Source organism: Erpetoichthys calabaricus, chromosome 4 (genome assembly GCF_900747795.2).
Source record: "Erpetoichthys calabaricus chromosome 4, fErpCal1.3, whole genome shotgun sequence".
Classification (NCBI taxonomy): Eukaryota; Metazoa; Chordata; class Cladistia; order Polypteriformes; family Polypteridae; genus Erpetoichthys; species Erpetoichthys calabaricus.
Window position 1 is genome coordinate 43844174 of NC_041397.2, and position 27784 is coordinate 43871957.

Consider the following 27784-nt stretch of genomic DNA (forward strand, 5'->3'; position numbering starts at 1 on the left):
ACGGAAGCAGAAATCACCCTGGCAGGGGTGTGCCTCCATCCACACCATCCATCCATGAAGGCATCCTGCCCAAATAATGGAACATCATCTATCCCAGTAAAGATTCCAATTACTCCAGGCTGCTCAACCATCCTGGCTGGGATGCTAGCCCATCTGCACCATCTGTTACTAATATATATATAAAATAAATAAAACTAATTATAAATGAACTTTTTTTAATGAGTAAAATTAAAATGACCTGCATCCAGGCTAAGGTTCACTGTTACTACTTGGCTTTGAAGAATAGCCTGCCATGCATACAGTATTCCATTGTGAAACATCTCTATATTGACAACTCCAGTGTACTAATTATCCATCCATCCATCCATCCATTTTCCAACCCGTAGAATCCGAACACAGGGTCACGGGGGTCTGCTGGAGCCAATCCCAGCCAACACAGGGCACAAGGCAGGAACCAATCCTGGGCAGGGTGCCAACCCACCGCAGGACACACACAAACACACCAAGCACACACTAGGGCCAATTTAGAATCGCCAATCCACCTAACCTGCATGTCTTTGGACTGTGGGAGGAAACCGGAGCGCCCGGAGGAAACCCACACAGACACGGGGAGAACATGCAAACTCCACGCAGGGAGGACCCGGGAAGTGAACCCAGGTCCCCAGGTCTCCCAACTGCGAGGCAGCAGCGCTACCCACTGCGCCACCATGCCGCCCGTGTACTAATTATGAAAAGGTTAATTAAACATTCATTTATCAATGTAAGCAAAAACACAACTGATGAATATTAAAAATTACAATATTTACTGGCTTCTGTATACATTATATTTGAGTTACATCACCTCTTAGTAACAAATATTAAAACTGAGCACCCAGACTCAAGTTCACAATATTCTTTCAGCCAGAACATTTGTAGATTGCTCACATTATACTAAAAATGCAATAAATCCACATAATTCAACCTAAAACAATGTCATCTTAACAAAGCCAAATCTAAGTGTAAAATAGCACGATGACCTTGAAGCTGATGTGTTTTGGGATTACCTCCCCTTTCAGATATTTGACACTTGCTTGATCCAGAAATGTCTAGATTTCATTATTTCAAGACATTTTAGCTTCAGCTGTAATTGCTCAAATATATTTGAAATTGATCTGAATCAATGAGTACTGCAATATTTGGAACGTGTGCTCAAATTTAATGTTAAGAAGAAATTTAATTTAAAATTAATGTGTATGGAATCAGTAAATATTGCAGGTTTTCTGTATTATACGTTTGCAGTATGAAATAATTACTCTGATTCACTACTGGTAATTCTTTTAAATCAGTAACCCAACACCAGTGCTTTCTACCCTGAGTAAAGCTACCAAGGCCCAAGTCACCTGGTGGCACCACACAAGTTAGAGTCACTGGCCTTGATTGAATAAACTAATGATTAAGACTTTGAAAAACTAATTTTTCTGTATTAACATAACAGCATTAATAATTAAGTTAGAAAACATAAATTAAATCTAAATAGACTAATAGCACTGCTCTTTAAAGGTTATTCTTCATTTTTCTAAATGAAGAAATAGCCTGCAAATATTAATCGTGTGTATATCTTTATGTAAGTGCAGATAAACGTATGAAATACAAATTATTTAAAGAGCAAACAAGTAACTGACTTTTTGGAACTGTTGCTTTCAATTACCATGAAAAGACCTAATGTAAACTGATTAAATTGTTTCCCATAACTACATTTTAAATGAACACCTTTTAAAACGGAAACACTTGTTTTAAACCTTTCTCTTCAGTGAGGTAATTCGATTTTTTATATAGAATTTGAAACCCAGCCAATCTCTGTTTTTGAGAGCTTGTGGGTCATTTTGGATGCAGGCCTCACACTCTCTCTTTCCTGGCACTTTACATATATTTATAAATTTGGCCAAATGTTTTTCCACTGCTCTTATTTCTTCTTCACTCCACATTGTCCTCTTCACTCATTTACGACCTAAAAATTGCACCACAAAATTCCAATTAGCAGAATATAAACATCTGTATAGTTTAGTTAAAAAAAGGAATCTTTATTGTAGCACTGATGTGTACTCACCTTGGCAAACACTGTAATTTTTGTTTCCTGAACTTGGCCCTGTGCTCGTGTCATCTGCTTAACTTGCATTTCTAAACACAACATAAGCAATTGTTACAAATCAATAATTATTTAACCTAATCAATTTAACAAAATTTTGTCAAATTATTTTAGGAATAGTTAGAAAGCCATAAACTTTAATACCATTGGATTTACAAAGTTAGGTGACTTGTACAAGAGCTTACCTGCATCACCTTCATGATCACTTAATTCTTCCTCACTTTCTGATGTTTCATTTTCAATCACTACTTTTTCTACAGTAAAAAAAGATCTTTTAATAAAAGTCAAAGAAAATATAGGAGCTACTTTTAAATACATCAATATACACGATAGTCAAATACAAAACTGAACTTTGAATACTGAGAAGGAAAGTAAATTGGTTCAGAAAATCTGGTAGAGATGTCTACTAGTTAGGAATGTAATTATGAACATATTTATGTTTGAATAGTTTGGTATTATCTAAATCTTGTTCACTTCAAGTAGACCAGGGCCATTAGGTTAGATTAACTTCAAAGTATGTCGGTCTTTATTGAAAAACTAGGTGTCTACAGTACACTAAATTATCAGCATGTGAAGCATACTTCAAAATCATACATTTTGGAACATATTTGTATAACCAAAGTGGAGGTGGAAAGGAGGAGGTGCCCTTGTCAAGTCAAACATGACACATCTGCCAAAATTCATAACTATTTTTACATTTACATGTGTTGTCTTTGCTATGCAGTATGCCAAGATTGGCTATGCATATATATACACTAGGGCAGATAGACAGAAGGAAAATGGTCATTACCAGTTGGATCAATGGTGATATCCTCCAGATTTTTTCCTTTAAAATCTCCAAGGCGCCCAGTTTCCAGAGCTAAGAGAATTTTGCTGATCTTAGCCAACTGCAAAGTGCCTTCTGGGAGACGATAGTATTGCTTATGCACTCTAATGCCATGCCCAAGGAAAACAGCCAGCTGATCCAATTCTGTTTTGTTCAAGTTAAGAACTTTTGACAGAGTTTCCACATGTTTTCGGAGTTTGGTCGATGAAAGTGTTTTAGGACTTTTTGCTCCGCATTCTTTGGCAAAAAGCCGAATACAATCAGATCCACGAAAATGAGATAGAGCTGAAGGTCTTGCAAACATATAGTTGTTGTCACATGACACACCACAAACATCTCTTTTTTCTGCAAGCAACTTCATTGCTCTATGCATAGCTGGGGACAGCAGTATAGGAATTTTCCTTTCACGCTTGCCTTTAATTTCAATTCTGATAAAGTGATGGCAAAGCTTTTGCTCTAGTTCCGAAAGAGCAAGAGCAACATCTCCATGCAAATCTGATGCATCTCTTAACACAAAGGTATTCAGAAGCATTCTGGAAACCTCTCCATCTCTTCTGCGATTAAACAAAATAATTTGTGTTAAAGTGACTTTTGCAAGGTTTGCCCAGTTCCTTGCAGAGGCCTCAGCTAGAAGATTTTTGTAATTTTCTTCTTCTTTGAGCATTTTTTACCATCATTTCATTTCCTTCTACCATTGCCTGGGCTTCCACTATATTTGCTATTTTCTGAAGGCTGTGGCCAAGCTTCAGTGCTAATGAAGGAGTTTTCATTGTGCCACTCTCCTGGTCGTTCCCAGCAACACATTTCACTGCTGTTACTACATGTGGAAAGCTAGATGGAATTATGAAGTCTATCATATTTTGCAATGGCGTTATTCGTCTTGCACATAACAACAAATGACCAAGCTCTCTAATCTTCTGACGAATGTATTCATGTTTAGATATGTCTGAACCGAGATGTCGTGCTATTTGTAAAATGCAGGGATCCTTCTTGACTATAAGTGAAATGTCATCTTGTATCATTTCACTCATTAGCTTCCAAAGGCGACTGTCAACACCAGGAGGCACAGGTTCAGCAAATGCACACAAAGAATGGACCCCATTTTTTCCAGGTTTTGTAAGCTTGCAATGTTTCATGTGTCGCCAAAGATTGTGTCTTAAAAAAAAACCCTGACAATTTAAACAATGCATAAAATCTTTAGATGGCAAACAATTTCTAGGATGTCTTCGAGGTACGAGCATTCCTTTCCCCATTTTTAAAACTTCCACATTGTGAGCAAAATTGCCTCTGTTTTGAAGAAGATCTATTTGAAGTCTTCTTTCTTTTGATTTTCTTGGAAACTGGAGAACTTTAGCAACTTCAGTCTCATTGTGATGAATATTCCTGGCAATTTTTGCATAGGACTTACCACAGAAAAGGCAAAAATGTTTTTTGTCATATACTCTTCCTCCACCGGTTTTTACAGAAACTGCCTTTACAGATACTGAATCATATTCTTTTCTTTCAGAGTCTGAAATACTGGAATCAGATACAGGTCTATCATACGTAGAACATGACGAAGAGGATTTCTCATCTTTATCTATTTTGTCACTCATGTGTGCTGATAAGCTGTCACTACTGCAGTCTGGACTACTCTCTTCTGATGAGTTAGGAATGTAGTCATCATCGCTTTGGTTCATACTGGAATCTGATGACTCGGAACAGTTTTGAAGCATCTCTTCACTCACCTATAAAAAACTTAAGAAAGCCATCTAGAACCAAGTCCCTATACTGCATACCAATCTACAAGTGTTGAAAACTACATTATTGGATTAATGATTGATTTGTTTTATATTTATTATTAATGATGTATATACATGCAGCAATTGCTTAATATTTCAAAACCCACTATCAAATACTCAGACTGTTACTTTTATAGTGAAAATATTGAATTATAAAGTTTATGCCATCGAGGTATAACTTACAATAACACTATCAGAGCACTTAAGTTTTGGCACAGTACAATCAAGCTCACTCTTTTCTAAAGAAACTGGTTCAGTGTCAGATCCACTGTTGTCTTCAGTCTGTAAAAATATAATTGGGTGTCATATTCATTGAACACACATTATGATGTGTTAGTTTTAGTACCTGCGGTGGATTGGCACCGTGCCCGGGATTGGTTCCTGCCTTGTGCCCTGTGTTGGCTGGGATTGGCTCCAGCAGACCCCCGTGACCCTGTGTTCGGTTTCAGCGGGTTGGATAATGGATGGATGGATAGTATTAGTACTGTTGTTAGTAGTAGTAGTAGTAGTAATATTCCTACTATTGTTATCATTGTTGTTTTTTACTTTTACACTTTGCAAAGGCCAGTTACAATCAAGTACTTTCTGCTCAAATAACTGTTAAGTGTTGTTATAGGCAATTACAGGAATAACAGAATACCAGATTTTATAGTATGCTGTACATAATGCAAATTAAATGAGATTATGCTTAATACATTTTTCAGGCCAAATCTTGAATGTTGGATATTGAGACAAGACAACAGTTCGTTAGGTCTTAAGAATAAGTGCAACACATACAGGAGAGTCAACTTTTCTTCATTAACTATCATTATTAGGACTGGCATTTATAGCAGTTCATTTTTATTATGGATACCTAAATGAATTAGAGTGAGGTAGAAGTACTGAAGCACCACCTACATTCCTAGTGAGGACTTACATATATTTCAGTTCACATTCACTGTGGGGACATAGAGTAAGGGGTGAGCAGAAGTTAATCTATCTTTTACAGTATATAGCTATACTTGTGGGATCTGACACATATTTCAGGTTATCCTGTTATGAAGACCTCAGTGAAGTAAAAAGATATTTTAGGAATTAAAATCTATCTTTTATATAGCTATCCTTGTGGGAACTCACACACATTTCAGGTCACAACCACTGTGTGGACCTAAACTAAGTGGGTGGACAGTGGCACAAGAAACCCCATCGTCACTAACTAACCTTGTGGGGACTCACACACATTTCAAGTCACAACCACTGTATGGACCTAAAGCAAGTGGAGGATGGTAGCACAAATAACCCCATCTTCACTAGCTGCCCTTATGGGGACTCTCACATATTCCAGGTCATTTTCATTAGGGAGACATCAGTGAAGTAGGGTGGGCAGTAAGAAATACATAGCAATGACACATTTCCTGTGAGGATTTAGATATATTTCAGATCACTCTCATCATGAGGACATAAAGCAAGTGAGGAATACAGTTAACAGATCTTATGAGTAATGTCTATATAATTTTTAAACAAAACAACTTTGTGAAATAAACTGTAGCAGATTAAATTTAAAAGCAAAATAAGACATTTTGCCATTAAAAGATATATACTATGTACTGTATTTGTAGTTATATTTGTTAAGTAAAAAAAACTGTACCTGCTCATTAGTAACAACTGCTTCTTTCTCTTGAGGTTCAGAAGTCTTTTCAGCTAAGCTATGACTGAGGGCCTTCTCTCTTCCATCAGGGTTCTGAGGAGAAGGCAAAATAATTAAATGATTAGCGAAATAAAAGGATAATATATGTAGCTGCGTTTTCCCAAAGTTTCCAAAATTCAGCAGCTCTAACTCAAAAAATAGGATTCAACAAAGGCCTGAGGCGCAGAAATGATTCCACAGACAAAATATCTTCATTTTTAAAAATGTAGTTAAGTTTCAAAGTAAAAACAGTTCACACAAAAAAGAAAATTAAAATAGCAAAAAAAAAGGAAAAATTATAATAAGAAAAATTTAGTTCTAAGCTTAATCTTGTTACATCTTAAATCGTTACTAATCACTTATAATTTGTGAACCATTTCAAAACGGTCAGAAAACTGTATGCTTATCCCGTTTCTAAGTTGAAAATGGGTCTTTCAAGTCCCTGTTTACTGGGACCTGTTCTAAACACAACAAGAGCTTATTATCACACTGTTTCTCAGTTATAGCAAGAAGATTCTATCTCTTACTAACTTATAGGGGGAAAAGACTATACCATTGTCTATGACTATAGAAGAAATTATATTCTATTCAAATTAAGCAAACATTAATATGAGTTTAACTCAAAACTTTAACTTTCTAAGATTGGCTCTTGCAGGAGCGGAGACAATTACTATACTTTACTTCAATATGAGCCAGTTAACTTTATATTAACTATTGTTTTCAAATCACTAGCAATAACACTGCAAACAAACATTTAAAAAATTTCATATTTCAAACATTGGCTGTTTCTTGAAGCAGGCACAGTTTGTTCACGGGTCTGTCCAGTGTGCTGGTTTTGGTCTGCACACAAACTCTTCTGACTGCACCTTTGGCATCTGGCATTGTCTTGATGACTCGACCCATTACCCAAGAGTTGCGAGGTGTTTAGCTTCTTTTGGCATTGCAGCTTTGTTGAGTGTTTCACCAACTCTCAGTATTCCATCTTGTATGATAGGGTCAAGTTTATAAATTTGACTGTTCTTTTTAACACAAGTCTTTTTCTTTAAAGCCTTAAATTCTTCTGGAAATTCTTGCTGTTGACTGAGGTGGATAAGCCCTGTTTTAGCTTTAACTTAATCATCTAGAGAAATTGGATTTGTTTTTAAAGTCAGTTTATACTTTTTCATGTGCTTTGCGATGAGTGATTTTTGTTCTTCTGGATTACTTTTAGTCTGACTGACTGCTAGTTGAAATGTTTTTCTTTCATTTCTTAAGTTTAGCATTAAGTCTTTAAACTTGAGGAACCAAGCCATTGCTTTCTTAAAGCGATACCAATCTGAAAAATAGGTGATTAGTTTATGGATGGGCTCGGTTGCTTCCTCTATTTTTGTCATGTTAACTGCACAAGTTTTAACTTCTGGATCATCTTCAATGAGTGAATCGTTCAGTTGATCTGGTCTTTTTGGCCACTCCCTTTCGGGCTTCAATAAGAAACTTGGACCTTGTGACCATGTGGTGCTTTTGAGAAAGTTTTCTATGCTTAGCCCTCCGGATGCTTGATCAGCCGGGTTAAGGGCAGATGTGACATACCTCCACTGTGAAGGCTGTGAATGATTTCTGATCACAGAGATTCTGTTGGCAACAAAGGTCTTGAACCGAGTGCTTTCATTTGAAATGTATTTTAGCACTGTGGTGCTGCCAGTCCAAAATGTAGATTCTTCTAAGGGCATTCGAAGCTCACCTTTAAGCATTTTGTCCATTTTAACTGCCACAACGGCTGCTGTCAGCTCCAATCTTGGAATCGTTACCTGTTTCAATGGTGCAACTCTTGACTTGCCCATCAGGAATGAACAATGCTTTTTGCCCTCTTCATTGGTTAAGACAAGGTAAGTGACAGTGCCATATCCATCTTCACTAGCACCTGCAAAATGGTGCATTTGTGCTGTCTTTATGGTTCCAAACCCGGTAGGTTTGAAGCATCTGTTCACTTTATAGTCTGTAAGTAACTGCAAATCATCCATCCATTTTTTCCATTTCTGAATGTGTTTGACTTCTACTTCTTCGTCCCACCCAAATTTCTCTTTGCGTAAGTCTCTTAGAATAAGCTTTGCTGGCAGTAAGGCAGGTGCTAAAAAACCAAGTGGATCATAAACTGAGCTAACAACAGACAGAATACCACGCCTTGTAGCGGGCTTGTTTTGTAACTTAATCTGAAATTGGAAACTGTCCATTTCTGTGCACTACTGGACACCCAGAGCACGCTCTGTGGGAAGGAGACTGTGGCTCAAGTCTAAGTCCTTTTGTTCATGAGCTCTGTCTTCTTCTGGTATAGACAATAAAACATCTCTGTTGTTACTCACCCACTTAGTCAAATGAAATTCCCCTTTGAGGCATAGAGCTTGGAGATCTTTTGCCAGCTTTATTGCTTGTTCTTCTAATGTCACTGACCTTAAACAGTCATCCACATAGAAGTTATTGAGAATGGTGTTAACTGCTTCCTCAGGAAATGTATCTCTGGCATCTTTGGCTGTTCTACGCAAAGCATAAGAAGCACAACTGGGTGAAGAAGTAGCACCAAAAAGATGTACTGTCATTTTGAATTCTTCAAGGTCTTTACTTAGATTACATTCAGGCCACCATAAAAAACGTAAAAGATCAGTGTCTTTATCTGGTACTTTAACTTGGTAGGACATTGACTTAATGTCTGCCATTAGTGCTACTGGCTCCTTTCTGAATCTTGTAAGGATGCCAATGAGTGTGTTAGTTAGGTCAGGGCCTTTTAATAATTGCTCATTAAGTGACATTCCCTGGTAGGTGGCAGTGCAGTCAAAGACCACTCAAATTTTAATTTTCTTTGGATGATACACACCGTGATGTGGGATGTACCACACTCTGCCTTCATTGCAATTTAGGTTTTCTTTGGGTACCTTGACAGCATAACCCTTGTCTATAATGTCTTTCATGAAGGCTTTATAGTCTCCGTGGAAACCTGAATTTTTGCTCAGTTTTCTTTTGAGTCCGATAGCACGTTATTCAGCAATACAGCGATTGTTTGGCATTTTCAGTGTGTCATCCTTCAAAGGCAAATTTAAACAATAATGACCACCTACCAGTCTCGCAGATTCTGAGGCTATGTGCGTGAACTTGATGTCCTCCTGTGACATCTCCTTTTCTTCACAGCTGCGTTCTGGAAAATCTGTGTTATACTGTTGCAGCAACATATCCTCAATCTCTGTTATTGACACGTGATTGACTGAATGCTTGGGCATCTTACCCCTTTGTTTTGTGAGGTCATCTATCTCTTTGTATGGTCCACCAACCACCCATCCAAGTGCAGTCTTCGTAGCATAGGGTCCACCTCCTTGGCTAGGTATGATTCGTGACTTCTCGAAGATTTCAGGATAGTTAATTCCTATTAAAAGATCAACTTCAGAATCAATATGAGTTAGACATACCTCTTTAAGATATGCCCACTTATCGATATCTTCTTGTAGTGGAATATTTTCTCTGTCCACTGGAATGGAGACCTGTGTAAAGACCTTTGGCAAATCAATATATTCATCATCATTGATACCACAGACTTGTAAATCTGATAAAACAGAACTTTGTGTTAGCACTTTTGAATCATCATCATAGTTATTCATAGTTTTGAGAAATACTTGTGTTCTTCTCCCTTGAAGGTTTAATTGTTTCTGGAGCCTTTCAGTGCAAATTGTTACTGTACTGCCTTGGTCTATAAAGGCATATGTTTCTACATGCCTTTCGCCTTTCTTAGATTTTACCTTAACAGGAACTACTTGTAGCGCACATTCTTCTCTGGCCCCAGTAAAGTTACAAGTTCCAGTCTCTGTTTCCTTTTCAGTAGGTGTTACCACATTGGCTGCAGCTTTAGATGCTGCTCCACTGTCTTTTTTGATGTGCAGGATGTCTGGGTGCTGAAAAGAACATGTCTGACATTTCATTCTTTCTTTACAGTTCTTACCAAGGTGCCCCTGTTTGAGACAGCGAAAACATAAACGTTTAGATTTCAAAAAGTCAATTCTTTCTTTATGTGGCAGTTCTTTAATTTTACTACATACTGGTATATAGTATTTATGACAAAATATGATATTTAAAAAAATACAACAAAGGTTTTTACATCTTTCATCAAGTGGGAAACCAGTAAGTTCATTTTAGTATTAGAAGTATTATTATTACATATAAGACTGGAAAGTGATAACAGCATACCTGGTTTTATTATGCATTTGATCAATATTCAGTTTTTTAGGGCACTGGGGAAAGGGATAAGTATAATAATACCATTTATTTTTAACATAAGGATTATAGAAGATGAATATATGAAAATATACATATAGATTTGTATATATATATATGTATGCGAATTTATATTTGGGAGTTTATATGTACGTATATATATATATATATATATATATATATATATATATATATATACTGTATATATATATATATATATATATATATATATATATATATATATATATATATATATATATATATACTGTATATATGTATATATAGACATATGTTGAAAATGAGAAGACAACGAATAAATCCGGAAAGTTTAAAAAATATATGAGACTTTGCCTCCCACATTGGAAGACTGTCAATCAGCTGGTACATTTTGAAAACAGTCAATCCATTGATTTAAGAAGGGGAAGTATTTGAGACTTGTTTCTATTTCAGAGAAAACCACCTGTAAACAACATTACTGGCAGAAGTGTGTGGAAGTAACAAGGTCTCACCTTTTTAATTCAATTCTTTAGCCACTGTAGAAGAATGTTGTGGTTAATGGTATAATCTAAATTTCATTGGAATGAATGCAAATGTTTATGCATCTATCAATTTTTTTAACTTTCTTATTCAGTTCAGGGTTACAATCAACAAATGTATCCATCTTAATATCTATTACATCTATTACATCTTAATAGGCAGATCAGAACAGTTCACAGCTGATTGGATTACTTTTAGTTTTGGCACACATGATCCTTCATACAATAATACAATCTCCAAGGAATGCTTTGTACTGTATATTCATAAGAGAGCATTAAAAATCTCCTGACAGTACTAATGCTAATAAATAACACTGATTTTACAGGGTAGATGTTACAGCTTAGCTGTTGCACAACTCACTTTATGCTGGTAACGCAAGAATACAGTATACAATAACCATCAGTTTTTAAACAGAGTAGTGTAGCTTTATTGCATTAAAATTAATCTACAAATTTGTTAGTTGATAATGAATAATGAAAGAGAGTTCAAATGCTGCAAATAAGAATTTAGAGTATTTTGTCTCAAACTGTAAATGTAAAATTCTTATTGGTACTATGAAAAAAGATGTTTGTGCTTTTTATTCTCTTGCATTGCTGTGTTCACCATTAATCTGTACTTATTATTCTTATTTAAGAATAAAAACAACCAGGATGTCTGCTGTCAACTCAACAAAAGAATTTATTCTGACGGGATTATCAGGAATTGAGAGATACCAGGCATGGATTTCTATTCCATTTTGTGCCATATATGTTTTAGCTGTTGTAGCTAATGTCCTGATCATCTATATTGTGAAGGTTAATCACAGTCTGCATAATCCTATGTATGTTTTACTTGCAGCTCTGTCACTTGTGGATCTTGCTATGAGCAGCTTAACCATACAAATTTTAAAGATATTTTGGTTTAATCAGAGAGCTATTGCTTTTGAAGCCTGCTTGTTTCAGATGTTCTGTGTTTACTTTTTATCATCACTAGAATCTTCAATACTTGCTATTATGGCTTATGACAGATATGTTGCTATTTACTATCCCTTGCGATATATGTCAATTTTATCATACAGATTTTTAGCTAAACTAATTCTATCTCATTTTTTCAGAGATCTTATCTTAATAGGCTTGCTGGCAATCTTAGCCTCCAGATTGCCTTTCTGTTCATCTAATATCATACCACATTGTTATTGTGATCATATTGGTGTTGTAAAATTAGCATGTACTGATATATCTATCAATAATTATTTAGGCCTTTTAGCTACGACCTGTATAAGTGGATTGGATGTTACATTCATTATATTTAGTTATATATTGATTCTGATATCTGTCCTAAAGGTTGGCTCAAGGGAGGCATTTCTCAAAGCAATAAACACGTGTGGTGCTCATTTGTTTGTAATTTTGTACTTTTATACCACTTTCCTATTTAGTGTTTTAGTTTATCGAACAGGCCAGAAAGTTCTCCCTGAAATTCATATTATATTTGCTGTTTTATATCTTCTTGTGCCACCAGTCTTGAATCCTCTTGTTTATGCCATAAGAACCAAGGAAATCCGTTGTGCATTTTTAAAAATGGTTTTAACTAGAAACAATAACACCAACATAAAGTCAGCAAGGTGTTAAAATATTTATTTGCTAAATAATCCTAAGTTTCGAATCTCTCTCTTGCCCTGCACCTATTTCATATTGGTTAGTTACAGTTTACTTCTATCCTGTAGTAGAAAAAGGCAATTCAACATAGTAATGAATGAATCAACTTTTAAATTTAAGTTCACTTCATCTTTTACTATTCATTTATATTGTTTTTTTCTTTCTTGCTTATCCTTTCTAATGATGTTGAGTTTATCTGACAGTAATTATGGTGGGCTCCAAGCAGGAAATGTCTGAAAGGTCAGCACAAATCCAGAGTTATATTTTATATTATTGAAATGTCTTTACTATTAGGGGCAGTGAATGTCATTCTGCCAATCTTTTCACAATCACATTTCTTTCACTATCTTCAAATTACAAACTTTGTTAAACAGAACCTGCCTGATTTTCCTCATCTCCCAACTTCTTCTTTGCTGGAAAAAATATTGCTCAGTTTCGAGGACTCAGACAGCATTTCTGCAATATGTAAAATTATTTTACTGTCCCTCCCTTTCAAAGATCCAAGAGGACAATGGGAAAAGGATCTCTCACTCAACATATCAGAAAAGGAGTGGAAGGTAGCAATGCAGAGAATATACTTGAGCTCCATATGCGCAAAACATTCAATTATTCAACTCAAAATTATATATCAAGCACATCTGTCTCGCTTAAAACTGTCCAAAATGTTTCCAGGGCAAGATCCAACCTGCGAACGCTGCAATCAAGTTCCAGCCTCACCAGGTCACATGTTTTGGACTGCACCAAATTAACATCATTCTGGACAAAAATTTTTAAGTGCCTTTCAGACAGCCTTGGTGTCCCAATCCCTCCTAACCCATTAACAGCTGTGTTTGCTGTCCTTCCAGATGGGCTTAAAATGGAGAAGGACAAACAAACTGTGATTGCCTTTACTACACTATTGGCACGCAGACTTAATTTGCTAAATTGGAAGAATTCTAACTCTCCTCTTTTAAGCCAGTGGGTAACTGAAGTTTTATATTATTTGAAATTGGAAAAAATCAAATTCTCACTTAGAGGATCTGTGCAGAACTTTTTCAAAACCTGGCAGGATCTAATCAATAATATTTTAGAATAAGCTCTTAAAGCACTGAGGAAGCAGATTCTCTTCCTATTTCTTTTTCTTCACCATTTATCTTTATCCGCCTATTAAACTCATGAATTTATTTATTTTTACTAGCTTTCAGTTTTACTCCGTTGGCCATGCTCTCTTTCTCAGGGGTGGGGGTTGATTTGTTTTCAATCCTATTTTTTGTAAAAATGTATCTATTTGTATGGAATGATTACAATAAAATCAATAAAATTAAAAAATAAAATAAAATTATAATATCATGTTGTTCATTTAACACTAGAATTACCAGAGTTTACGAAAAAACTCGTATATCCGGCCCACCTTAAATCGCTTCTTAAATCCGTTCACACCTCTCCGCCAGCATCCTTTGTCCTCTAAATGTGCTGATAAAAGACAAGCTGCCAGCAGCCGGCTATTCCATCCCCCCACCGACTTAGAACGTGAGCGAACTTTTCCCAGCTCATTCCTTGATTGTTTACCTGGGAGTGAAGTGGAGTTTTACAGTGGAAATGATAGATCGTTATTTGGAAGACACGCATGAAATGCGTGTTCCGTTTCTAAAGTAATCTGTGTAAACACATTGTTAAAACAGAAACTTTTTCATATTTTAGTAATAAATGTTACAAAATGTAGTAGGCATAAACTATAGAATATGTAAAGCCCGAGTTCCAAAGATCAAATAAACACTTTGACAAAAGCTTCAAGAATGATTCAACAGCTTCTGTGGCGTAGTGTGCTAAGATTTGCCTCTTAGCGCAGAGTAGCTTTTCCTTGCCTCACAGACCTGAGTTCGATTCCTCGCTGGGGATGAAGTGTTGCTTTTTTTTCTTTTCTTTTAAACCTCAAACAGACATAAAATTTATACATTGGTATGTACTGTCAGTTACTGAGATCGTTATATTTTCATGTGGGATGCTCCTTTTAAAATATTTTTTTAACAATTGAGACTGCAATTAACAGGAACAACTGTGCTTATAACTTATTTTTAAGATCCATAACACACAGACAGACAGAGCACTGCGTAATAGAGAGACAGACAGGCAGAGAAGTCACTAGATATATAAATAAACAGGGAAGCCACGTGTACTGAAAGAAAAAAAGAACAACATGTGCGTTGTCCCTGCTGCACTGACTAAGCGCAGGCGCTCTAACATCACCCCTCCCCCGATCTTACTTAGAGAGTCACATATATTACATATATTAAAGCTTTATTCTAGGTATGCTGAGCATTTTAAATTCCCAAAATAAAATTCATGGACAAATTGACTTTTTGCAGACTTATGTGGACATGTTCAGGTATCTATGTAAAGCTAGTACAATGGAATACACAACAGTCACTCAGAATTGACCACTGTATGGGGACAACTTGCATATTGGGGACACTGATTTACATATGCATTTTGTCAGATATAAACACACTATAGGAATAATTGTTCCTTTACAGATATGTGAGCATGCCTTTTGATTTCTTAGAAATTTATATTACAAATGCAGTTTGAAATTATCCTCTAAAATTATAGATAAAAATTATATGTTCCAAGTATCTGAAACCATTTTCCATAATTATTTTCTTTTTTTAATGTTGTCCTTTTGCATTTGTGCAAGATTATAGTTCAATTTACTTCTGACATTTTCATATATTGTAGTATGTATTTGTTATCTTATATTTTCTTGAACTTATGGCCTGGTTAATTTTATATAATTATATGGCTATTTAAGTACTGCTCATCAGTCATGCTAGTGTAGTTTAAATTAAACAAAAAAATTCCTTTGTTTCAACAGTTCTCTGATTATGCACACATCTAATGTGTTTGTTTGTACCTACTGCAAATTCAAATTATTGAACATTGATTCCATAGTAACATTTTTCTAATTCCTAATTTGGTCTATTTTTGCTGCCTTTCCTAACTTTATCAACTCTGAATAAATAAGGTACAAAATACACTTAAAAGTTTTCTTTCACATTTACCACCTGTATAATATCGAAATGACCAAACAGCCAAGTATTCAGTAGCTTTAATAGAAAATGAAACTGCAGTCATCACTTTAAACCATAACAAAATTATTGAAAAACCAATGGAAACTGTGAATCTAGAGAATACTAGAAAAACACACTGTAATTAACTATGGAAAGATGGCTGTGTTGTTAATTTCAATATCACATTTAATACAATTTCAGCCCTATAGCCTCCATACCAATTCTTGATATCAATTTTAATCCCATATTCTGTTCTTTTGATTTTTTGCTTCACTAACATAAAATGATACACCTTCAGCCCATCCCACCAGGGTGAATTTCACAATAGTTTAAATTTCAAGGTCAAGGTAAATAGAAGAAAAGAATAAAGGATAGCTGTCCATAATATAAAGCTCACGTAAGATAACAAAATGAAAGTCGTGAAAAACCATCTTTTACACCAATCAGTTACATTTATTAATTAAACTCTTTCTTCTTTGCAATAGTGATGGACAGGTTGGCAGATGAGATTAGATAGGAGTCTCCGTGGACTATGATGTTTGCTGATGACATTGTGATCTGTAGTGAGAGTAGGGAGCAGGTTGACCCTGGAGAGGTGGAGATCTGCTCTAGAGAGGAGAGGAATGAAGGTCAGTAGGACCACCAAGACAGAATACATGTGTAAATGAGAGGGAGGTCAGTGGAATGGTGAGGATGCAAGGAGAAGGAGTTTAAATACTTGGGATCAACAGTACAGAGTAATGGGGATTGTGGAAGAGAAGTGAAGAAGAGAGTGCAGGCAGATGCTCTGTCCCAGTCATCTATCCATCCCAATGTAGCCCTTGTCAGAGTTGCTCAGATCCTAACGCTTGCTCTCTTTTCCTGCTTCTACCACATCGCCTTACTGTAAACAACCACCAATTTCAATTCAGTTATAATATTCAGACATGTTCTCAAACCAGTTCCAACATAAACTTCATTGTAATTTATTACTTTGAAACTAAAAATAATTTAATGCAAATTTTTTTACTGTTTTCAAAAAGACTATCACTCTCATTATTCAAGCCACAGATTTGCACAAATAAATAAACCATGGCTCTGTCTGAAAAATATCGCTATTAGAGAGATGTTTACTGAGGCCAAAAGAAACATTAGCACAATCACGTTATGCTTGTGAAGCAATAGTGTGCAAATAAGAAATTAACTTAACTGTAGATTGCTAGATATTATTCAGTTCAACACCTGTTAGGTCTTTAGCAAGTTTAAATGAAAATTTAAATACAATACTTGTTCTGACTGTAACATCTTCAATTCATTATCTATCATTAATCAACAAGCAAACAAACACAGCACAAGAGACTCAAACCTGTCCATATTATTAATGTTTAAACCTAGAATTTCCGCTATGAATCAGCATTGAATTTTTTAACAAAAATTACCCTCAGTGAAGTCTGTTTTATGAAGCTTAAACTCAAGTCCTCATCAAGAAGAGGCTTAATATAAAAGAAGCTTGAAGCTAACAAAAAATGCAGATGGCTGTGTATAGCCAGAAGTTGATCTTCTGGGATATAAAGTACCATTTTAAGTGTGGTTCATCAGGCCACATTGACATTTTGTGTAAATGTTCAGCTATCTACTAAAATTTTTGACAGCTGATTTTCACAAGGCTATGAAACAGGACATGGGAGAATATAAAAACAAAAGATACATCTTATTGCATTCATAACCCCCCAAAAGTTTAGTTCAACTGAAATAAAGATTCATTCAACATATAAACTGTAGTTAAATATAAACAGCGAATTTTATGCCTCACAAAATTCTCTAGTTTTACACAGAAAAGCAAAATCCACCTTATAAACTCTCTTGCCCTTACCAACAACTGGATACCAGCACTGAACAGTTCTGTCCAAGACATTAACATTAGCAGTGGAATGTGTATGTTAAACAAAATAAGTCTTGGAAAAAAAGTTTTTAATTTAATTTTATTAAATAAATGAGTCTCACAAAAAACACTACATAAACATCTTAACATATAAACTGAGGTAGCATGTTGTAAAACACTGAGGTTTTAATAGCTGCATCTTATTTAATTTACATTATTTGAGAGTTAGAAGAAATGATACCACTGTAATAAGACTGGTACATCAGATCAGAGGCTTGTACTGTATGCGATTCTAACTTACTAACATGTTCACAGTGATTTTCCTTACAAGTGACAGGTATTTTGTTCAATGAATAAAATGAAAATGTCATACTAATTTATTTATATCTGTATTAATATATTAGCTTTATATTTTAACATATGAGACAGATGAACCAGCCAGGGGGCCTGTATGGACAAAGTAGCCTGGAGTGACTGGAATCCCTGCTGGGATAGATTGTATTCCCTTTACTAACTGGAAAGCCTTCATGGGTGACTGGTGCGGCACATTCCGCCCAGGATGGTTGCTGCTTCCTTTTCCGGTCAGGAGGACTTAAGGGAAGGATAAAGGGAGACTACCTCTCTGGGCTGTGTGCCCCTAGCACCAGGTGGTGACATCCATCTGCAGGGACTCCCATGTGTGCACTTGTAGGGCTGCCCAAGAATCGTAGTCCCGATTGGCAGCCCTGCTATGTTTTTTGGCTCCTGCCATGGGGAGCTACTGAGGGAGGACATCCCTATTCTACAGACGGAACATCCTTACAGCAGTCAATATTATAGCAGAGATGCCCATCAGGTACTACAACTCCCAAGCAGTCCCATAGATGCACACATGGGATGGCCCTAAAGAGGGATGTATCCACTTGGAACATGGGGGTAGCACACTGCATTGAGAGGCAGACTCCCTCCACCCTTCCATTAAGTCCTACTGACCTGGAACGGAAGCAGAAATCACCCTGGCCGGGGTGTGCCTCCATCCACACCATCCATCCATGAAGGCCTCCTGCCCAAATAATGGAACATCATCTATCCCAGTAAAGATTCCAATTACTCCAGGCTGCTCAACCATCCTGGCTGGGATGCTAGCCCATCTGCACCATCTGTTACTAATATATATATATAAAATAAATAAAACTAATTATAAATTAACTTTTTTTAATGAGTAAAATTAAAATGACCTGCATCCAGGCTAAGGTTCACTGTTACTACTTGGCTTTGAAGAATAGCCTCCCATGCATACAGTATTCCATTGTGAAACATCTCTATATTGACAACTCCAGTGTACTAATTATGAAAAGGTAATTAAAACATTAATCCAAAGCATCTAATTAAACATTCATTTATCAATGTAAGCAAAAACGCAACTGATGAATATTAAAAATTACAATATTTACTGGCTTCTGTACACATTATATTTGAGTTACATCACCTCTTAGTAACAAATATTAAAACTGAGCACCCAGACTCAAGTTCACAGTATCCTTTCAGCCAGAACATTTGTAGATTGCTCACATTATACTAAAAATGCAATAAATCCACATAATTCAACCTAAAACAATGTCATCTTAACAAAGCCAAATCTAAGTGTAAAATAGCACGATGACCTTGATGCTGATGTGTTTTGGGATTACCTCCCCTTTCAGATATTTGACACTTGCTTGATCCAGAAATGTCTAGATTTCACTATTTGAAGACATTTTAGCTTCAGCTGTAATTGCTCAAATATATTTGAAATTGATCTGAATCAATGAGTACTGCAATATTTGGAACGTGTGCTCAAATTTAATGTTAAGAAGAAATTTAATTTAAAATTAATGTGTATGGAATCAGTAAATATTGCAAGTTTTCTGTATTATACATTTGCAGTATGAAATAATTACTCTGATTCACTACTGGTAATTCTTTTAAATCAGTAACCCAACACCAGTGCTTTCTATCCTGAGTAAAGCTACCAAGGCCCAAGTCTCCTGGTGGCACCACACAAGTTAGAGTCACTGGCCTTGATTGAATAAACTAATGATTAAGACTTTGAAAAACTAATTTTTCTGTATTAACGTAACAGCATTAATAATTAACAGTTAGAAAACATAAATGAAATCTAAATAGGCTAATAGCACTGCTCTTTAAAGGTTATTCTTCATTTTTCTAAATGAAGAAATAGCCTGCAAATATTAACAGTGTGTATATCTTTATGTAAGTGCATATAAACGTATGAAATACAAATTATTTAAAGAGCAAACAAGTAACTGGTTTTTTGGAACTGTTGCTTTCAATTACCATGAAAAGACCTAATGTAAACTGATTAAATTGTTTCCCATAACTAAATTTTAAATGAACACCTTTTATAACGGAAACACTTGTTTTAAACCTTTCTCTTCAGTGAGGTAATTCGATTTTTTATATAGAATTTGACACCCAGCCAATCTCTGTTTTTGAGAGCTTGTGGGTCATTTTGGATGCAGGCCTCACACTCTCTCTTTCCTGGCACTTTACATATATTTATAAATTTGGCCAAATGTTTTTCCACTGCTCTTATTTCTTCTTCACTCCACATTGTCCTCTTCACTTTTATGACCTAAAAATTGCACCACAAAATTCCAATTAGCAGAATATAAACTTCTGTATAGCTTAGTTAAAAAAAGGAATCTTTATTGTAGCACTGATGTGTACTCACCTTGGCAAACACTGTTAACTTTTGTTTCCTGAACTTGGCCCTGTGCTCGTTTCATCTACTTAACTTGCATTTCTAAACACAACATAAGCAATTGTTACAAAATTTCAATAATTATTTAACCTAATCAATTTAACAAAATTTTGTCAAATTATTTTAGGAATAGTTAGAAAGCCATAAACTTTAACACCAATGGATTTACAAAGTTAGGTGAAATGTACAAGAGCTTACCTCCTTCACCTTCATGATCACTTAATTCTTCCTCACTTTCTGATGTTTAATTTTCAATCACTACTTTTTCTACAGTAAAAAAATATCTTTTAATTAAAGTCAATGAAAAAACAGGAGCTACTTTTAAATACATCACTATACACGATAGTCAAATACAAAACTGAACTTTGAATACTGAGAAGGAAAGTAAATGCTTACAAAAATAAAATTAGTTCAGGAATTCTGGTAGAGATGTCTGCTAGGTAGGAATGTAATTATTAACATATTTATGTTTGAATAGTTTGGAATTATCTAAATCTTGTTCACTTCAAGTAGACCAGGGCCATTAGGTTAGGTTAACTTCAGAGTATGTCGGTCTTTATTGAAAAAGTAGATGTCTACAGTACACTAAATTATCAGCATGTGAGGCATACTTCAAAATCATACATTTTGGAACATATTTGTATAACCAAAGTGGAGGTGGAAAGGAGGAGGTGCCCTTGTCAAGTCAAACATAACACATCTGCCAAAATTCATAACTATTTTTACATTTACATGTGTTGTCTTTGCTATGCAGTATGCCAAGTTTAGCTATGTATATGTATACACTAAGGCAGATAGAGAAAAAGAAAATGGTCATTACCAGTTGGATCAATGGTGATATCCTCCAGATTTTTTCCTTTAAAATCTCCAAGGCGCCCAGTTTCCAGAGCTAAGAGAATTTTGCTGATCTTAGCCAACTGCAAAGTGCCTTCTGGGAGACGATAGTATTGCCTATGCACTCTAATGCCATGTCCAAGGAAAACAGCCAGCTGATCCAATTCTGTATTGTTCAAGTTAAGAACTTTTGACAGAGTTTCCACATGTTTTCGGAGTTTGGTCGATGAAAGTGTTTTAGAACTTTTTACTCCGCATTCTTTGGCAAAAAGCCGAATACAATCAGATCCACGAAAATGAGATAGAGCTGAAGGTCTTGCAAACATATAGTTGTTGTCACATGGCACACCACAAACATCTCTTTTTTCTACAATCAACTTCATTGCTCTATGCATAGCTGGGGACAGCAGTATAGGAACCTTCCTTTCACGCTTGCCTTTAATTTCAATTCTGATAAAGTGATGGCAAAGCTTTTGCTCTAGTTCCAAACGAGCAAGAGCAACATCTCCATGCAAATCTGATGCATCTCTTAACAAAAAGGTATTTAGAAGCATTCTGAAAACTTCTCCTTCTCTTCTGCGATTAAACAAAATAATTTCTGTTAAAGTGACTTTTGCAAGGTTTGCCCAGTTCCTTGCAGAGGCCTCAGCTAGAAGATTTTTGTAATTTTCTTCTTGTTTGTCATCAAGATACAAATGCATTTTTTTCACATCTTCGGTAAAAGGCAAAAAGCTGAGGTGCATTCTACTTTGACTCTCTCAAACATCTTAGGGCTACAGATGAAATCAGCTCATTCCACTGGGTTTTATAAATTTTTGGAAGCTTTGAGCATTTTTTACCATCATTTCATTTCCTTCTACCATTGCCTGGGCTTCCACTCACTATATTTGCTATTTTCTGAAGGCTGTGGCCAAGCTTCAGTGCTAATGAAGAAGTTTTCATTGAGCCACTCTCCTGGTCATTCCCAGCAACACATTTCACTGCTGTTACTACATGTGGAAAGCTAGATGGAATTATGAAGTCTCTCATATTTTGCAATGGTGTTATTCGTCTTGTACATAACAACAAATGACCAAGCTCTCTAATCTTCTGACAAATGTATTCATGTTTAGATATGTCTGAACCGAGCCTGTTAAAGAGATGTTGTGCTATTTGTAAAATGCAGGGATCCTTCTTGACTGTAAGTGAAATGTCGTCTTGTATCATTTCACTCATTAGCTTCCAAAAGCGACTGTCAACACCAGGAGGCACAGGTTCAGCAAATACACACAAAGAGTGGACCCTATTTTTTCCAGGTTTTGGTTGGTCACGTTTTCTAAGCTTGCAATGTTTCATGTGTTGCCAAAGATTGTGTTTTAAAGAAAACCCTGACAATTTAAACAATGCATAAAAACTTTAGATGGCAAACAATTTCTAGGTTGTCTTCGAAGGTATGAGCATTCCTTTCCCCATTTTTAAAACTTCCACATTGTGAGCAAAATTGCCTCTGTTTCGAAGAAGATCTATTTGAAGTCTTCTTTCTTTTGATTTTCTTGGAAACTGGAGAGCTTTAGCAACTTCAGTCTCATTGTGATGAATTTGTTCAATATGCCTGGCAATTTTTGCATATAGGACTTACCACAGAAAAGGCAAAAATGTTTTTTGTCATATACTCTTCCTCCACCGGTTTTTACAGAAACTGCCTTTACAGATACTGAATCATATTCTTTGCTTTCAGAGTCTGAAACACTGGAATCAGGTACAGGTCTATCATACGTGGAACATGATGCAGAGGATTTCTCATCTTTATCTATTTTGTCACTCATGTGTGCTGATAAGCTGTCACTACTGCAGTCTGGACTACTCTCTTCTGATGAGTTAGGAATATAGTCATCATCGCTTTGGTTCATACTGGAATCTGATGACTCGGAACAGTTTTGAAGCATCTCTTCACTCACCTATTAAAAACATAAGAAAGCCATCTAGAACCAAGTCCCTATACTGCATACCAATCTACAAGTGTTGGAAACTACATTATTGGATTAATGATTGATTTGTTTTATATTTATTATTAATAATGTACAGTATATACCTCCAGTAATTGCTTAATATTTCAAAACCCACTATCAAATACTCAGACTGTTACTTTTATAGTGAAAATATTGAATTATAAAGTTTATGCCATCGAGGTATAACTTACAATAACACTGTCAGAGCGCTTAATTTTTGGCACAGTACAATCAAGCTCACTCTTTTCTAAAGAAACTGGTTCAGTGTCAGATCCACTGTTGTCTTCAGTCTGTAAAAATATAATTGGGTGTCATATTCATTGGACACACATTATGATGTGTTAGTATTAGTACTGTTGTTAGTAGTAGTAGTAGCAATATTCCTACTATTGCTATCATTGTTGTTTTTAACTTTTACACTTTGCAAAGGCCAGTTACAATCAAGTTCTTTCTGCACAAATAAGTGTTAAGTGTCATTATAGGCAATTACAGGGATAACAGAATACCAGATTTTATAGTATGCTGTACATAATGCAAATTAAATGAGATTATGCTTAATGCATTTTTCAGGCCAAATGTTGAATGTTGAATATGGAGTCAAGACAACAGTTCGTTAGGTTTTAAGTGCAACATATACAGGAGAGTGAACTTTTCTTCATTAACTATCATTATTAGGACTAGCATTTATAGCAGTTCATTTTTATTATGGAGACCTAAATGAATTAGCGTGAGGTAGAAGTACTGAAGCACCACCAACATTCCTAGTGAGGACTTACATATATTTCAGTTCACATTCACTGTGGGGACATAGAGTAAGGGGTGAGCAGGAGTTAATCTATCTTTTATATAGTGTGAGGGATGGCCGGCCTGTCATCCCGGCCAACACCCCCAGGCCGTCAAATGAAGCTCTCCCTTTGGCATAGAGGTTCCCTAAATTCCAACAGGGCCTCATGGACCTTGTAGTTTTTACAACCAGCCCTGCTGGATACCATGGGGAGATGCTGTAGGGAGGCTCAGGGAATTCTACATGCCCTATAACCTGGAAGTACATCATAGGCAAAGTGACAAGGGAAATGACGTGCTTCCGGGATGAAGAAGAGGATTTTTATCAGACCCGGAAGTGATAGGAGATCACATGGACTGAGGGATTGGAAACACTTCTGGGTCAGGGAATATAAAAAGACTATGGGAAAACCCAGACGATGAGCTGAGTTGGGAGGCAGGGTGGCTAAGCGTCTGGGAGTGGAGGATTGTTTATTTGTGATTATTGTTTATTGGAGTAGTGTGGAGTAGTGGTGCTTTGTGTACTTATTTATAATAATAAATATTATTATTGGACTTTTGTCTGGTGTCTGATGTCTGGTCTGAGGGTTCAAGGGGTCGACAGTGCCTCTATCTGTTACAATAACTATACTTGTGGGGTTTCACACATATTTCATGTTATCCTGTTATGAAGACCTCAGTGAAGTAAAAAGATATTTTAGGAATTAAAATCTATTTTTTATATAGCTATCCTTGTGGGAACTCGCACACATTTCAGGTCACAACCACTGTGTGGACCTAAACTAAGTGGGTGGACAGTGGCACAAGACACCCCATCATCACTAACTAACCTAGTGGGGACTCACACACGTTTCAAGTCACAATCATTGTGTGGACCTAAAGCAGATAGGCGAAGGTAGCACAAGTAACTCCATCTTCAATAACTGCCCTTATGGGGACTCTCACACATACTTCAGGTCATTCCTGTTAAGAAGACCTCAGTGAAGTAGAAAGATATTTTAGGATTTAAAACACAAGAAGCTGTCCTTGTGGGAACTCGCACACATTTCAGGTCACAACCACTGCGTGGACCTAAACTAAGTGGGTGGACAGTGGCACAAGAAACCCCATCGTCACTAACTAACCTAGTGGGGACTCACACATATTTCAAGTCACAACCACTGTAAAGACCTAAAGCAAGTTGGGGATGGTAGCACAAATAACCCCATCTTCACTAACTGCCCTTATAGGGACTCTCACACATTCCAGGTCATTTTCATTAGGGGGACAGTGAAGTAGGGTGGGCAGTAAAAAATACATAGCAATAACACATTTCCTGTGAGGATTCAGATATATTTCAGATCACTCTCATCATGAGGACATAAAGCAAGTGAGGAATACAGTTAACAGATCTTATGGGTAATGTCTATAAAATTTTTAAACAAAACAACTTTGTGAAATAAACTGTAGCAGATTAAATTTAAAAACAAAATAAGACATTTTGCCATTAAAAGATATATACTATATATTTTTAGTTATATTTGTTAAGTAAAAAAAACTGTACCTGCTCATTAGTAACAACTGCTTCTTTCTCTTGAGGTTCAGAAGTCTTTTCAGCTAAGCTATGACTAAGGGCCTTCTCTCTTCCATCAGGGTTCTGAGGAGAAGGCAAAATAATTAAATGATTAGTGAAATAAAAGGATAATATATAACATTGTATCATTAAGTGATGTAAAGTATTTGTCTAATAAAAAAAGTTAAAGGTAATAAACAATTTTACCTGTTCATCAATAGCAAGAGTGCCTTTTACTTGTGCCAGTGTAGGCTGTTGAGCCATATCCCTTTCCCCAGTGCCCTAAAAAACAGAATATTGATCAAATGCATAATAAAACCAGGTATGCTGTTATCACTTTCCAGTCTTATATGTAATAATAATACTTCTAATACTAAAATGAACTTACTGGTTTCCCACTTGATGAAAGATGTAAAAACCTTTGTTGGATTTTTTAAATATAATTTATTATGCATTTGCTCAATATTCTGTTTTTTAGGGCACTGGGGAAAGGGATAAGTATAATAATACCATTTATTTTTAAATTTATCAATTCAGAAAAAGGTAAGTTGTTTATAACCAATTTATTTTCTTAAATTATTAACCTTGCATTTATATTAGCGAAGTACGTTTCACAAAATCGGTCGTTCGCAGGACATGGAGTTTTTGCGGTGGGCACATTGGAAAGGGGTGACTTTGTCGCTGAACACCGCGGTCAGCTAATAGACAGTGCTGAAAGCGAGAGGAGGAGGCAAGTGTACCATCCTGCCGCTGCCGTCTTTCTTTTCGACTTTAAATGGAATTGGAAAAGCTAGTGGTGAGCTGTATTTATTTTTCTAATTTATGGTGAAAGTGTATTACAGTCTCTTCATATTGCAATAGTTAACAAAACGTCAGAATGAACATAAACGGCAGAACAAAGTAATACTGCCAGAGAGTATAATCAGGTTTCCCTGTCCCCGAATAAAAAATAAATAATTAATAAAATACTTTATGATATATACAACAAACCTGCTATAACATTTTTTAAAAAACATCATAATAATAACCTGATAGCGGATGTGTAACGCAAATATGCTGTCCGAAGTGGCGGGACTCCTGGAGAAGCAGCTCTGAGACACCGCAGAGGCAGTTCGTATGCCCACTGTCCACCTGCCCTGTGAGACACGCTGGCGGCCGCACACTCGGGCAGATGGACTGTAGCAGCCTGGAAACGTGTCTGAAGTGCTCCAAGTGCTCTGTCTGCAACATAGCGATCGCGGAGCTGCTTTTTTGTCAGTTTCTCAAGGTAGTCCTTTCCACTTAAGTGAGGTGCTATCCTCTCGGGTTCAGACCCAGATGTGCTATACGATTATTTCCACGGAGCACTACTCATTCTAATACATGAGGCAAACTGGCTGTGTGTACAGAACGTTTCGGGGTCATGGTAGATTTTGATGGTACACACCTTAGGAAGTAATTTTGCATTAATTATAATGGTCAGAGTTATGGGGACCTAATTTTTGTTCCCTACTTGGTCAGAGGTCCTCACTGTGTTGGTGTGCAGTCAGGCTTATGTCCCCATTCAGATAGTAATGCAAGTACACACCCACTCACACACATACACAAACTGATATAAACTCAGTGTGTTGGGGTTTGGTCCTAAGTCAAAGCAAAGGCTAGCTACTGTCAGCAAATGACTTGCTGACAATAGAAACTACATAAACAGCCACAAAACATATGCATCTTAAACTCATGAATTGAAACATTCATAAGTTTTGTACCTTTCCCTATAAGAGAGAAAAAGTTAAACTAAACTTTTATAATTTTATGTGTTGTGTTGTTTTCCTCTCTTGTCTATATACATACATATATATATATACAAATCTATATGTATATTTTCATATATCCATCTTCTATAATCCTTATGTTAAAGAACAGTATATTTTCATATATCCATCCATCCGTTTTCCCTGAATCCGAACACAGGGTCACGGGGGTCTGCTGGAGCCAATCCCAGCCAACACAGGGCATAAGGCAGTAACCAATCCCAGGCAGGGCGCCAACCCACCGCAGGACACACACACACACAAAGCACATACTAAGGCCAATGTAGAAATGCCAATCGACCTAACCTGCATGTCTTTGGACTGTGGGAGGAAACCGGAGTACCTGGAGGTAACCCACACAGACACAGGGAGAACATGCAAACTCCA

At 36.2% G+C, this 27784-nt stretch overlaps 2 protein-coding genes across 2 annotated transcripts; one reads left to right on the forward strand and one right to left on the reverse strand.

The window, feature by feature from the left end:
• Window positions 1-1972: 1972 nt before the first annotated feature.
• On the reverse strand, window positions 1973-25874 carry LOC114649977 (clumping factor B-like). Its single transcript, XM_051926576.1, has 7 exons — window positions 25818-25874; window positions 25602-25694; window positions 23467-23565; window positions 22906-23224; window positions 2311-2379; window positions 2087-2157; window positions 1973-1987 (listed from the first exon to the last, which is right to left on the reverse strand). Exons 1-7 carry the CDS (start codon window positions 25872-25874, stop codon window positions 1973-1975), a joined length of 723 nt encoding a protein of 240 aa, XP_051782536.1.
• On the forward strand, window positions 11819-21221 carry LOC114651055 (olfactory receptor 51E1-like). Its single transcript, XM_028801011.2, has 2 exons — window positions 11819-12422; window positions 21208-21221. Exons 1-2 carry the CDS (start codon window positions 11819-11821, stop codon window positions 21219-21221), a joined length of 618 nt encoding a protein of 205 aa, XP_028656844.2.
• Window positions 25875-27784: the final 1910 nt, after the last annotated feature.